Raw genomic sequence first — 14,788 nt, 5'->3', positions numbered from 1 at the left:
TAACCGGTGAGTTACTCCCCTTTATGTTCCAGGTGCACCATCTGAACAAACAACTAGCCATAACCCTCTAAAGCAGCCCGTGAGCCCCACCTCCACCCCCCCCCCCCCCCAAAGAGGAAGAACCCTACTCATAGTTCGCCAAGTGGAGGCAAGAAAAGATTCATAAAATCAAAAAAAATACAATTACAAACACGATCAAAGCACAAATTCTAATAACTACTCCTGAAATAAACAAAAGACAAATAACTGGAGACTTTTCCCCTTGTTCATCCTACTCGCTGACACTTCCATGGCTCTTTCCGCACCCCAAACCCAGGCCAAACAGAAACAAAAAAAAATCTTATACATGGGAATTAAAAGTGGGTATCCAACCTATCCCACCCATACATTGACCCCGCTTGTTGTCAATAAAAGAAATGACCACCCCAACCAAAAATAAAAAAAAAACAGTGACTAGCAAAAATAACAAGAAAGGGAAAGAGGAAACACCCTACATATTACAGGAACAAAACCAAGCACACAAAGTAAACAACAGAGAGAACGAAGGAAACACTATTGTCTATTGTATTTGACCCAACCAATCTATTTTAAAGTATCTAGGAAATAGCGAGTTTTGAGAAGATTTGTAGTTTAGGTTGAGGTTCTGGATGTAGGTTTGCTCGCTGAGCTGGAAGATTCATTTTCAGTGAGCAAACCTACATCCAGTATCTAGGAAATCCTTTGCCTTCTCTGCTGATTCAAAATTTTGCGCAGCCCCTCCATGGCTGAAGCGCAACACTACTGGTCATCTTATAGAATATTGAATGTTCAAGTCTCTCAGCCTCCTCTATTTCAACATAAGATTTCCTCTTTCAGAACACAGTCCCAGAAAAGTCATCGTGGCCTTGGATCTTTCTGTAGTGTTCTGGAAGCTTCCATAACCATTTGTTTGTCTCTGTAACATTGAAATCAAGCTAGGACCAGGTGGGTCGCTGGTCTGATCTGGTGAGCCTGCTCAACTCACAATCCCAGGAGCTGTGAGAGTCATTGCTCCAGGAAGCTGACCAGCTGATCATCTTCCTCTCATTCTGGCAACCCGATAATGCGGATATTCTTTCTCCAACCTCGATTTTCGAGGTCATCGACCTGCTCAATTAAGACCTGTGCCTGTTCTTCCAGTGCCTGAATCTGCCCCGTTGAGGATTCCGCTGTGGTCTCTGCCATTTGCTGCTCTACCTCCTTCCCGCTCTGCCCAAGATGCATTTGTAGCATGGCCAAGAGAAGTTCCAGTCTAGTCCGGGTTTCCTCCAATGCAGATTAAATCTTGTCTTGGAGTTTGACGAACTCTGAGACCAAACTCTGCTGCCCAGCTAAGTTCAAAGGCGCCTCCATGGGAGTTGGCGTTACGGCCATGGGTGTGTCTGCTGTTGCAGGAGCGTGCCCTGCATGTTGGGATCCATGCAGGCCCTTTCCTTTAGTCATCTTTCCTGAGTGTTCAAAGTCATATTTACAAATTCTGGGGACTTTACGAAAATGACTAGTATGGGGAGGGTGAAAGCACCACTGCCTGGATTGTGGTGCAGAACTCAGCAAGGCAGACCTGTTAGATCACCACCATCTTGAATCCTCATATTTCAATGTTCATTTAATTAATTCTTAAAGGTCTTGCGCGTTCCTGCCTCTACCACTTCCACTACTATTTTAGGCAGTCAGTTCCATATAGCACAACCCTAAGTAGGGGGAAAGAAATCCTCAAATCCCTTCTAAATCTCCTGCTCCTTACCTTAAAACTGTGCTTCAAAGTTTGTGAGAAGATTTGTAGCTCGGGTGCTCATTGTTGTGGTTGTGTTTGCCGAGCTGGGAATTTGTGTTGCAGACGTTTCGTCCCCTGTCTAGGTGACATCCTCAGTACTTGGGACCCTCCTGTGAAGCACTTCTGTGATCTTTCCTCCGGCATTTGTAGTGGTTTAAATCTGCCACTTCCGGTTGTCAGTTCCAGCTGTCCGCTGCAGTGGTTGGTATATTGGGTCCAGGTCGATGTGCTTATTGATTGAACCGGTGGATTCAATCCACAGATCATCCACCGGTTCAATCAATAAGCACATCGATCTGGACCCAATATACCAACCACTGCAGCGGACAGCTGGAACTGACAACCGGAAGCGGTAGATTCAAACCACTACAAATGCCGGAGGAAAGGTCACAGAAGTGCTTCACAGGAGGCTCCCAAGCAGAGGATGTCACCTAGACAGGGGACGAAACGTCTGCAACACAAATTCCCAGCTTAAAACTGTGCTCCCAGCTACTGACTCCTCATCCAAAGGGAAAAGCTTTTCTTTTCTTTGTGTATGGCCCTCAGAACTTTGTACACCTCACTCAGATCTCCCCCCAGTGTTAATCGCACTAAGGAAAAAAACCCCTCAGGCTACTTGATTTCTCATCATAGATAACACACTGCAGCAGAGGTATCTTATGCATTCACACTCTTCTAATACTGTAACAACCAGAACTGTAAACAGTACTCCACCTGTGGCCTAATAAATATTTTCCACAGTTCTATCATAACCTCCCTGCTCTTGCATTCAACACCTTGACTAATAAAGGCTGGTATCCCATATGCCGCCTTAACCACTTTATCGTCTTGTTGTTTCAAGGACCTGTTGACATCTTCTCCAAGGTCCTTGTTATCCTTAGGATTTCTTAGTCCTACCAGAAGATTATAAGCATTACATTCTGCAATGGTTCAGAAAGATTCCAAGAATTGTTTACATTTTCTTTGTTGCAGAAACACCTTTTTGAAATTTCACACATAAAAAATATTGACTTTACTTAAAGATTAACAAGTATGTATCAGTTAAACTATTAAAAGATTTGGTATAGGTTTACAATGTAATTTTCAATCTGGTTATTTGTGGGTGAAAGAATAGATTCAAAATTGATGTGACTGTGCACTTCTGGGAAGTTTTTACGTTTCTAGATCTAATAATTATACAATGTGTATCATTTCTTTTCCATATTCTTCCTGTAGCATAGGTTGTTGTTCACTTTGAAATTTTGTGTTCTTTTAAGTGACTTGATGAGTACAAGATGAAAGTTTTTGCAGAAATAGAACATAGAAAAATACAGCATAAAACAGCCCTTTGGCCCACAATGTTGTGCAGAGTTGCTCTCCCATTTTGTATGCCCAAGAGATTATTTGCCCATTTGCTTAGTTCTAATACACAACTCTATATCTTTTTTCAGAATTGGTTGGACCCAGCAAAAGAAATCAAGAAGCAAATTCGAAGTAAGTGCATTATTGGTTAAACATTAGTATGTTTAGGACAATTGAAGTTTAATTTTGTTATCTATAACAGTTGATCTTTATGCTGTGTATGTAATCTTAATGAATACTTTTAGAAGCTATAATTGGAAGAAAAGATCAACAGGCAATTGGAGAAATTTGAGCTTGTTAAGGAGAGCCAGTTTGGGTATTGCCTGACTAACCTAATCAAATTTTTTGATGAAAAGACAGAAGATATTTGAGGGAAGGGCTAGTTAAACAAATTGAGACTCATGGAACAAGGGATCAGTGCGAGCTCTACTACGTAGAAAAGACAGGAGAGTGGGATCAGGTTAGTTGTACATCCAGAGAGCTGGCATGAACATGACAAGCTGAATGGCCTCTATTTGTGTTCTGAATGTATGGTTTAAAAAAGAATTATTTGGGAAATTTGGACAGAAAATGACAAATTGTGGTAAATGTGATTGTTTTATAGTCTGGTGAATGGGAGAGTGCAGCGTTGTCTCCTGGCATCCCAGGATTCCTAAATTTTAAAAGATGTATGTATTCATGTTTAATTTCATTATGGGAATTCTACATGAATTATGAAAATTTGCTAATTAGAGTAAGATTGGAAGTATGGCAAATGACAAGGATGGTATCATTTGAATGCATCTCTACAGAGGCTTGCAGAATGCACAGACAAGTTGTAGATGGGACTTGAGAGAAATGTGAAGTGATGACTTTTGGCGGAAAGGGTAATGAGAGCCACCATACACCACATGCCGCAGTTTTAACGAGTTGACAGAAGCATTGGATTTCATATGCTATATCTTTAAAAATGGTAGGATATACTGAAAGAGTCATGAGCTAGATATTTGGGATCTTGGACTTGTAAATAAAAGACATTGAGTTCATAAGCAGGGACATTATGCATGCTGCCCCCTTAGAAAGCATTGGTTCGGCCATAATTTTGAAATTTTGTGTTCTTTTAAGTGACGTGATGAGTACAAGATGAAAGTTTTTGCAGCATGTTTCTCTTCAGAAATAGAACATAGAAAAGTACAGCATAGAACAGCCCTTTGGCCCACGATGTTGATTTTTTAAAAATTAAGTTTTGATCAGAACTTAGGAAAAATGTGTTTGATAAAGTATCACACATTAGACAACTCAAAGATAAGAGCCCATGCTGCTGGATAGTATATTAACATGGAGAGGGGTTTGGGTAACAAATGAAAGAGAGTGAGTGTGGAAAATGGGGCGCATTTTCAGGATAGGAGGTAAAAACAATGACTGCAGATGCTGGAAAGCAAATACTGCTGGAAGAGCACAGCAGTTCAGGCAGCATCCAACGAGCAGCGAAATCGACGTTTCGGGCAAAAGCCCTTCATCAGGAATAAAGGCAGTGAGCCTGAAGCATGGAGAGATAAGCGAGAGGAGGGTGGGGGTGGGGAGAGAGTAGCATAGAGTACAATGGGTGAGTGGGGGAGGAGATGAAGGTGATAGGTCAAGAAGGAGAGGGTGGAGTGGATAGGTGGAAAAGGAGATAGGCAGGTCCGACAAATCCGGACAAGTCAAGGAGACAGTGCTGAGCTGGAAGTTTGAAACTAGGATGAGGTGGGGGAAGGGGAAATGAGGAAACTGTTGAAGTCCACATTGATGCCCTGGGGTTGAAGTGTTCCGAGGCGGAAGATGAGGCGTTCTTCCTCCAGGCGTCTGGTGGTGAGGGAGCGGCGGTGAAGGAGGCCCAGGACCTCCATGTTCTCGGCAGAGTGGGAGGGGGAGTTGAAATGTTGGGCCACGGGGCGGTTTGGTTGATTGGTGTGGGTGTCTCGGAGATGTTCCCTAAAGCGCTCTGCTAGGAGGCGCCCAGTCTCCCCAACGTAGAGGAGACCGCATCGGGAGCAACGGATACAATAAATGATATTAGTGGATGTGCAGGTAAAACTTTGGATGTGGAAGGCTCCTTTAGGGCCTTGGATAGAGGTGAGGGAGGAGGTGTGGGCGCAGGTTTTACAGTTGCTGTGGTGGCAGGGGAAAGTGCCAGAATGGGAGGGTGGGTCGTAGGGGGGTGTGGACCTGACCAGGTAGTCGTGGAGGGAACGGTCTTTGCGGAAGGTGGAAAGGGCTGGGGAGGGAAATATATCCCTGGTGGTGGGGTCTTTTTGGAGGTGGTGGAAATGTCGGTGGATGATTTGGTTTATGCGAAGGTTTGTAGGGTGGAAGGTGAGCACCAGGGGCGTTCTGTCCTTGTTACGGTTGAAGGGGTGGGGTTTGAGGGCAGAGGTGCGGGATGTGGACGAGATGCGTTAGAGGGCATCTTTAACCACGTGGGAAGGGAAATTGCGGTCTCTAAAGAAGGAGGCCATCTGGTGTGTTCTATGGTGGAACTGGTCCTCCTGGGAGCAGATACGGCGGAGGCGGAGAAATTGGGAATACGGGATGGCATTTTTGCAAGAGATAGGGTGGGAAGAGGTGTAATCCAGGTAGCTGTGGGAGTCGGTGGGTTAGTAAAAAATGTCAGTGTCAAGTCGGTCGTCACTAATGGAGATGGAGAGGTCCAGGAAGGGGAGGGAGGTGTCAGAGATGGTCCAGGTAAATTTAAGATCAGGGTGGAATGTGTTGGTGAAGTTGATGAATTGCTCAACCTCCTCGTGGGAGCACGAGGTGGCACCAATGCAGTCATCAATTATCAGTTATCCACCCACCTCCATAACCAGTGCTCCTCAAACATTCCAGAAGCTTCCCCTGGTCTCGGAAACGCCACTAGCCATGCGCCTGATGCAGCTACCACCCCCACGCTGAGTGATGATGTCACTTCCGCCCCCATCATGGCCACTCCCACAGTCACTTCCGGCCCTCACATCATCGCTGATGCCACACGCTCAGTGACTTCCGCCACCCCTACTGCCATGATCACCACCACTTCCGCCCCCATCAATGCCACTCACCTGCATTCTGCTGACATGCCCCCCACAGACCCCACTGTCACTATCCCCACCCCCCAGAACCGCGAGGGGAACATTACCCCTGCTCATGCCTCCACCCCTATTTCCCCCACCATCACACCCACTCCAGGTACTGGCTCCGACCCCACTCCCAGCTCCACACCCACACCAGATCCCAGCTCCCAGCCCTGCCAAGTTTTCACCATCCCCCCAGACCTCCCCCTCACTGAGGACGAATGACCAGTCCTCAGCAAAGGACTCACCTTCATCCCCCTCCGTCCATGCATCAATGAATTTAATACACGCCGTGACACCGAACAATTCGTCCGTCGCCTCCGCCTCCGAGCTTACTTTCACAATCAGGACTCCCGCCCACCTTCCGAGGACCCCTTCGCCCACCTCCAACACACTGCATCCACCTGGACACCCCGCGCTGGCCTATTACCTGCTCTCAACCTCTTCATTTCCAACTGCCGCCGGGACATTAACCGCCTCAACCTGTCGACCCCCCCTCCCCCACTCCAACCTCTCACCCTCACAACGCGCAGCCCTCCAATCCCTCTGCTCCAATCCCAACCTCACCATTAAGCCAGCGGATAAAGGGGGCGCAGTGGTAGTCTGGCGCACTGACCTCTACACTGCTGAAGCCAAACGCCAACTCGAGGACACCTCTTCCTACTGCCCCCTCGACCATGACCCCACCCCCCATCACCAAACCATCATCTCCCAGACCATACAGAACCTCATCACCTCAGGAGATCTCCCACCCACAGCTTCCAACCTCATTGTCCGGGAACCCCGCACTGCCCGTTTCTTCCTCCTTCCCAAGATCCACAAGCCTGACCACCCTGGCCGACCCATTGTCTCAGCATGCTCCTGCCCCACTGAACTCATCTCTACCTACCTCGACACTGTCCTATCCCCCCTAGTCCAGAAACTCCCCGCATACGTTCGAGACACCACCCACGCCCTCCACCTCCTCCAAGATTTCCATTTCCCCGGCCCCCAATGCCTCATCTTCACCATGGATATCCAATCCCTCTACACCTTCATCCGCCATGACCAGGGCCTCCAAGCCCTCCGTTTTTTTTCCTCTCCAGACGTCCCCAACAGTACCCTTCCACTGACACTCTCATTCGTTTGGCCGAACTGGTCCTCACCCTTAACAATTTCACCTTTGAATCCTCCCACTTCCTCCAGACCAAAGACATAGCCATGGGCACACGTATGGGCCCCAGCTATGCCTGTCTCTTTGTTGGCTATGTAGAACAGTTGATCTTCCATAATTACACCGGCACCACTCCCCACCTCTTCCTCCGCTACATTGATGACTGCATTGGCGCCACCTCGTGCTCCCGCGAGGAGGTTGAGCAATTCATCAACTTCACCAACACATTCCACCCTGACCTTAAATTTACCTGGACCATCTCTGACACCTCGCTCCCCTTCCTGGACCTCTCCATCTCCATTAGTGACGACCGACTTGACACTGACATTTTTTACTAACCCACCGACTCCCACAGCTACCTGGATTAAACCTCTTCCCACCCTACCTCTTGCAAAAATGCCATCCTGCATTTTCAGGATGGCAACCAGTAAATACGGGTGTGCCACATGATCAATGCTGAGGACATAATTATTTACAATATATATTAGTGACTTCAATGACGACAATTAATGTACAATAGCCACACTTACAGATGAAATCAAAATACTTCGGAAGGCAGGTGGTAAGGATCTTATAAAGGGTCTGCTGAGGAATTTAGACAGATTAACTGAGCAGGAAAAATTTTGGCAGATACAACATAATATGGGGAAACTTGAGCTTCTGTAGTTTGGTAGGGAGGTTAGAGGAGCAGAATGTTTTAAATAGAGAAAGACTATAGAAAGCTACAGAACGGAAGAATTTGAGAGTCTGCATTGAATTGCAAAAAACTACCATTCAAGCACAGTGGATAAAAGGGCAAGCAAATGTTGGCCTTTATTTCAAAGGGAACGGAGTATAAAAGAAGGGAGGATTTTGGTAAAGATCTCCCTTTTTGCAAGAAAGCTTAGACCATAGCTGGAATATTATGAACTGTTTTAAGTCCCTTATCTGAGGAAAGATATCTGCACTGCATCAAATGCCAGTATAAAGTTCACTCGGTTGATATCGGGTATGGAGCGGCAGTCTTATGAGGAGAGGTTGAGTAGATTGTCCTTGTACTTGTTGAAATATTGAAAAATGAGAGGCATTCTTGTTGAAACATAAGGATTCTATGGGGACTTGATATGGTAGATGCAGAAAGATTATTTCTGTTTGTGGGAGAGTCTAAAACCAGAGGGAATAATCTCAGATTAAGGAATTGAAATTCTCGGAAGGTTGATGAATTCTTTACCACAGAGGGACTTTGAGGTTGGGGCATTAAGTATATTCAAGGCTGATTCAACCAAGGTTTGTCTAATATGTCATTTCAGCTGCATGACACTGCTATAAATTGTGTCTTATGATCACGCTTCACTCCTACCTGATGAAGAAGCAGTGATTTGAAAACTACTGCCTCTTTTCAAGAACTTCTTTCTAGTCACATTCCTGAGATAACTTAAAGTTTTATAAAAAAAAGACACCTCAACTCAGATGATGCATTAAAGGCGTGAGGTTAGAGTCTGTATGTATTCCAATCTAGTCAGACTGGTTCTATTTCAAAAGTAGGAATTTATAAAATATCACATGGATTATAAAAATTATTGGCTGCCTACAGATTGTGCTGCTTGAACGAAATAGAATATATCTGCAAATACAATTCTGCAAATGCAAATTCCCTCCCTAGACTTGTGTGTGTGCATGTGAGGGGGAGAGTGTGTGTGTATGTGTGCATGCTTGATAGTGTGTGTGTGCGCGCAAGTGTGTGATGGAGTATATGCAGAGAGTGTGCGTGTGTGTGTGTGTGTTCGAGAGATCACCTGTAGTGTGACATGAACCCAAGGTGAGAATGAATCGAAATCTGAGGCCATTCTAAAAGACTTCCTATTGGAAAGATGTTGTGAAACTTGAAAGGGTTCAGAAAAGATTTACAAGGATGTTGCCAGTGTTGGAGGTATTGAGCTATAGGGAGAGGTTAAATAGGCTAGGGCTGTTTTCCCTGGAGTGTCGGAGACTGAGGGGTGACATTATAGAGGTTTATAAAATCATGAGGGACATGGAAAGGCAAAGTCTTTTCCCTGGGGTGGGGGAGTCCAGAACTAGAGGGCATAGGTTTAGGGTGAGAAGGGAAAGATATAAAAGAGACCTAAGGAGCAACTTTTTCACAGAGAGGGTGGTACATGTATGGAATGAGCTGCCAGAGGAAGTGGTGAAGGCTAGTACAATTGCAACATTTAAAAGGCATCTGGATGGGTATATGAATAGGAAGGGTCTGGAGGGCTATGGGCCAGGTGCTGGCAGGTGGGACTAGATTGGGTTGGGATATCTGGTCGGCGTGGACGAGTTGGACTGAAGGGTCTGTTTCCATGCTGTACATCTCTGGCTCTGACTCTATTACAGATTTAAGAGCAATCCAGGTTTGTTCAATGTATCACATCAGTTGTATGACAGTATGATCTTTCGCTATAAATTCTGTGTCCTATGATCCTCCTCCACTAGCCTACCTGGTGAAGGAGCAGTGCTCTGAAAGCTTGTACTTGCAAATAAACCTGTTGGACTATAACCTGGTGTTGTGTGATTTTTAACATTATCAGATCCTTCACAACCTCATTGGCAAAGCAAATTCCATGGCCTACTTCTGCTCCTAGGTCATATGGTCTTATGTGACAGTCCTATCAGGATATAGAACAGATTAACCAGAATGAATTTTAGCTACAAGGTTAAGTTGGTGACCCAGAGTGGAGATTCTTGGAGCAAGCTATGTTGATGGGGAGATTTGATTGTTACACAAGGTTATGACAGACATAGATAAGGAAAGAAAGAAAGCTATTCACCTTAGCTGAGAGTACAAGTACTGGGGGGCACATTTAAGTTTTGGGCAAGAGATGCGGAGGAATGTGAGGAAGAAAATGTTTACACTGAGGATGCTAATGACCTAAACTTGCTGCCTATGAGATGACCAGAGATGATCAATTATTTCAAAAAGAAATTTGGTATCCACCTAGAAATAAGCTTGTAGGGCTACAGAAACAGAATGGCCAATGGAACTGACTGGATTGCTCTACAGAAAACCTGCATCTCATCAATAGACCTGTACTGTAGTGAATTCTATGGATCTGATTTGCTACATAGTTTAATACAACATGTTTTTAATTGCAGATTGTCCTTGGCAATTTTCCTTCAATGTAAAATTCTATCCTCCTGATCCTTCACAATTAACTGAAGACATCACAAGGTATAAATGCTTTGTTAGTTGAGCAAGTTCTTGTGAAAATATTTTATAATCTTCTAAAGTTTCAATCTGAAATTCAGCATGAAAAGGAAACTAGAGTGGTGTATTATATAAAATGTTTGTATGCATTACACGAGTGTACTTTGGAATTCATTAACAGAACTACAAAAACAAAACCTAAAATTTGAACTAAAAATGCATTCAAGATATATAAAAAGTAAAGACAATTTAATATCTCAATGTAAAACTAAAACTGTGAGACCTGTTTTTCCTCTATATGGATACCAAGGCAACCTTTTGTTTCCGTTCAGACAGCTCTATTTTCTTTATTAGGGATAAAGCTCAAGTATAATGTGGGTCAGAAATATGGCTATTCCTGGATTGGCAAACTGACTAGATGTGAGATCAGCTATGCAGTTTGATTAGATTACATTACAGTGTAGAAACAGGCCCTTCGGCCCAACAAGTCCACACCGACTCGCCGAAGCGCAGCCCACCCATACCCCTACATTTGCCCCTTACCTAACACTAGGGGCAATTTAGCATGGCCAATTCACCTGACCTGCACATCTTTGGAGTGTGGGAGGAAACCGGAGCACCTGGAGGAAACCCACGCAGACACGGGGAGAATGTGCAAACTCCACACAGTCAGTCGCCTGAGGCGGGAATTGAACCCGGGTCTCTGACGCTGCGAGGCAGCAGTGCTAACCACTGTGCCACCATGCCGCCCACAATTAACCACAAGTTCTTACACCACAAGTTGTATCTCCTAGAGTTTTGGTGGGAAATGTTATGCAAAGTGGTCAATGCTATTGAGAGAAGATTAGAGAAAGTTAAAGATTTACAATCTAGAAATGTGGTGACTGTGAAGTATTGAATTGCTAATTGGCAAATGTGAAGTAAATGTAGATTCTTGTTTCAGGTTAAGAAAGTGAATCCTTTGAGCATGAATTAGTATATATGAAAGGTAATCTTGGAAAGCATATAGGAAAAAAATAATCTCCAAAACTCTCAATTCTTTAAAATTATAGTTGAAGCAAATTGAAGGCAATTATATTCCTCTTTTTTTTAAAAGGAATGAGGTTTATTTGGTGACATAAATAGTTTTCATCTGACTTTCCTTTGATTCTGGAGTTAGAGTAAAGGAGAAAAATCATGGTATCAAATTGACTTCATTCAGCAAGTCCGACATATTTGGTATGAATCTATATGCCATAGTGATTGATTGGGCCTTAGATGGTCAATGGACACAAAACACCTTCCTAAGTAAGAGAAGTCATTGGTTTTTAAACTGGGATTCAGAGGCAGTCCCAAGGCTCTCAGTACACCTGCATGTACTGGAAGGTATATCTGTGAAAATACATGGATATAGATGGAAAGAACATGGACACACACTGCTTGTTTCACTTCAACATTCTCTGGTTCATTTCTCAGGGCTGTTCCTTGAGCAATCAGTGTCAGGTTTAACTGGAACCTGTTGTACTATAACCTGGTGTTGTGTGATTTTTAACTTTGTACACCCCAGTCCAACACCGGTATCTCCAAATCATGCCATATTTAAAATTTTGACCAAGTTCAATGTCAGCTGATGCATTTTCCAGGGCAATACTTCTACCAATCAAAGTCCACTTGCCAAACAATCAGCATTTTCTTCTCATCCAGTATAAATGTTGTTTTCTCTTTACTTTGATGTTCCTTGTGAATTGTCCTAATGAATGCAAGATAAATAGCTTTAACAAAGTGTGTTTTTACAACAATACTCATTGTTTATGTTGTAAACTTAGGCAAATATCGTATTGTTTATTGTAAACTTAGGCAAACATTGTATTGTTATCAAATGTTTTGCTGGTGGGTCTTGCAAGTTCAATCAGCACACATTAAGCTGCATGTTTCATGTTTCTAATGTCATCAGTTCAACAAAAATAAAACTAATAAAATTTAATCAATGACAAAACAAAAAATTGGGGAATGTATAAACCTTTTTTGCTTAAATAAGTAGCATTTTGTAATTTTAGTGATAATTTTTAATGAAGATAGTTCAGAAGAGAAACATTCACTCTGGTTAGATCTTTATGTCAGCACGAAGATTTACTATGTCAGCATAGTAGATTTGAAATCCTTAAAAATAAGACTGTTAATTTTTTTTAAAGCTGTGTTGAATAGTATATCTTTATTACTGTGGTAGTTTGGTTCAGTATCAAGTTGCCTCAACTGAAGTCTTAATCTGATCAGTTTGAAGAATAACTAAATAATTCATTAGAATAAGTTGTAATTTATATTTAAAGTGGGACAATAATAAAATCAATTGTGAGAACTGGTTTATATTGTACTAAAGAGGGTATTTATTTTCTCTAAACTCATTATCACTTCTTCTACCACTGCAGATATTACTTATGCCTTCAACTCCGCCAAGATATCGTAAGCGGTCGTTTGCCATGCTCTTTCGTCACTCATGCCCTTCTTGGTTCTTGCACATTGCAAGCGGAACTTGGGGATTATGATGCAGATGAACATAAAACAGGTTATGTGTCAGAATTACAGTTTGCACCACGCCAGACAAAGGAATTGGAAGAGAAAATCTGTGAACTGCATAAAACACACAGGTAGAATTAATGTTATTTCTTTTTTTTCTTGTGCACATCTATTTATTGCACCTTGGTAACAAGTTAGACACTTGTAGGGAATTGGCACTTTAACAAATGAAGGTAGACTATTTGATTGAAGTATATGATTTTCTGGTCTTTTTGAATAGTACTGTACTTAGAATCTAACAGCATTGTTGAATAAATTACCTGTTAAAAATGCTCCAGTTAAATTATTGAGGCTTAATTTGAGTTTTAGACCATTGAGAAGTGAAATATTGCAACCAGTTGGTACAGAGCTAGGTTCCATAAACCCCACACAACTGAGTTTAGAAACATTCAAATTAGGAGCAGGAGTAGACTATTTGAACTGATCAGCCTGTACTGCCATTTGATGTAATCATGGCTGATCTGATTGCAGCTTCAATTGAACGTTCCCATTTATAACTGGTAACCTTTGGCTCCTTTGTTAATCATTAACTCTGCCTTTGCTGCACTCTGGGTAAGACAGTTCCAAAGAAATGTTCATTTCTATCTTAAATAGGAGACTCCTTATTTTCAAACTGTTCTCTAATCATGGGATTTTCCACATAATTCCTCTCAGGATGACTGACCACTTAAGGTGGTTTTCTTTTGCTTTTGAGCTATACCTGGAATGCCAGAGCTCACTGCTATTTGGAATGATTTTCATAATGGTTTATGCATCCACCTAGACAGGCAGACTGTTTATTCTCTCATCTGAAAGGTAGCCTTTCTGACAATTCCGTCCCTTAACAAATTAGCTCAGATGTAGAAAAACTTATGGTAAAGGTCAACACAGAAGGTTAGTGAACAAAGTAAAAGTGTATTCAGTGCGGGGTAAGATCTGAGCACGGTTTGAAGATTGGCTAATGGGCAGAAAGCAGAGCAGAAGAACAGTTGTGGCAGAATCTTGTTGTCAGGCTGTGACAAATGGAATACTACAAGGGTCAGTACTTAGGTCCCAATTGTTCACAATCTATATCAGCAATTTGAATGTGGGGGCAAATGTAACATTTCTCATATTTGCAGGTGATACAGAACTTGGAGTTTGATTTAAAAGGGCAGCACGGTGGCACAGTGGTTAGCACTGCTGCCTCACAGTGCCAGAGACCCGGGTTCAATTTCCGCCTCAGGCAATTGTCTGTGTGGAGTTTGCACGTTCTCCCTGTGTCTGTGTGGGTTTCCTCCGGGTGCTTTGGTTTCCTCCCACAGTCCAAAAATGTGCAGGTTTGGGCAATTTAGCATGGCCAGTTCACCTTACTGTTAGGTGAAGGGATAAATGTAGGGGAATGGGTCTGGGTGGGTTGCACTTCGGCGGGTCGGTGTGGACTTGTTGGGCCAAAGGGCCTGTTTCTACACTGTAAGTGATCTAATCTAATTAATCGAAAGCAAAGAGGTTTCATGGGGATTGAGATAGTCTGAGCGAGTTGGAAAGAGCACAGCAGATGGAATATAATTTGGCTAGGTTTGAGGTTATCTGCTTTGGTAGGAGGAACAAAAGGACAGTGTATTTCTGAAATGTTGAGAGTTTGGAAAGTGTCCAAAGGGACCTAGGTGCTCAGAAGTCAGAGAAAGCCAGCATGCAAGTGCAGCAAGCAATTTTCAAGGCAAATGGTCTTAAGCAAGAGGTTTTGAGTATAG

The 14,788-nt window shown here is 43.2% G+C and overlaps 1 protein-coding gene across 26 annotated transcripts in view; it reads left to right on the top strand.

Annotated features, from left to right (window-relative positions):
• Positions 1 to 14,788, top strand: part of epb41l2 (erythrocyte membrane protein band 4.1 like 2) — a 218,351-nt gene that overhangs the window by 144,426 nt on the left and 59,137 nt on the right. For all 26 annotated transcript variants that reach the window (XM_072556130.1, XM_072556166.1, XM_072556093.1 and 23 more), the window contains exons 5-7: positions 3,223 to 3,265; positions 10,472 to 10,547; positions 12,929 to 13,147. In XM_072556130.1, the coding sequence (XP_072412231.1) occupies positions 3,223 to 3,265; positions 10,472 to 10,547; positions 12,929 to 13,147 (338 nt within the window). The remainder of the gene's footprint in view (positions 1 to 3,222; positions 3,266 to 10,471; positions 10,548 to 12,928; positions 13,148 to 14,788) is intronic.

Source organism: Chiloscyllium punctatum, chromosome 3 (genome assembly GCF_047496795.1).
Source record: "Chiloscyllium punctatum isolate Juve2018m chromosome 3, sChiPun1.3, whole genome shotgun sequence".
Classification (NCBI taxonomy): Eukaryota; Metazoa; Chordata; class Chondrichthyes; order Orectolobiformes; family Hemiscylliidae; genus Chiloscyllium; species Chiloscyllium punctatum.
This window is presented reverse-complemented; position numbering and strand designations above follow the sequence as displayed.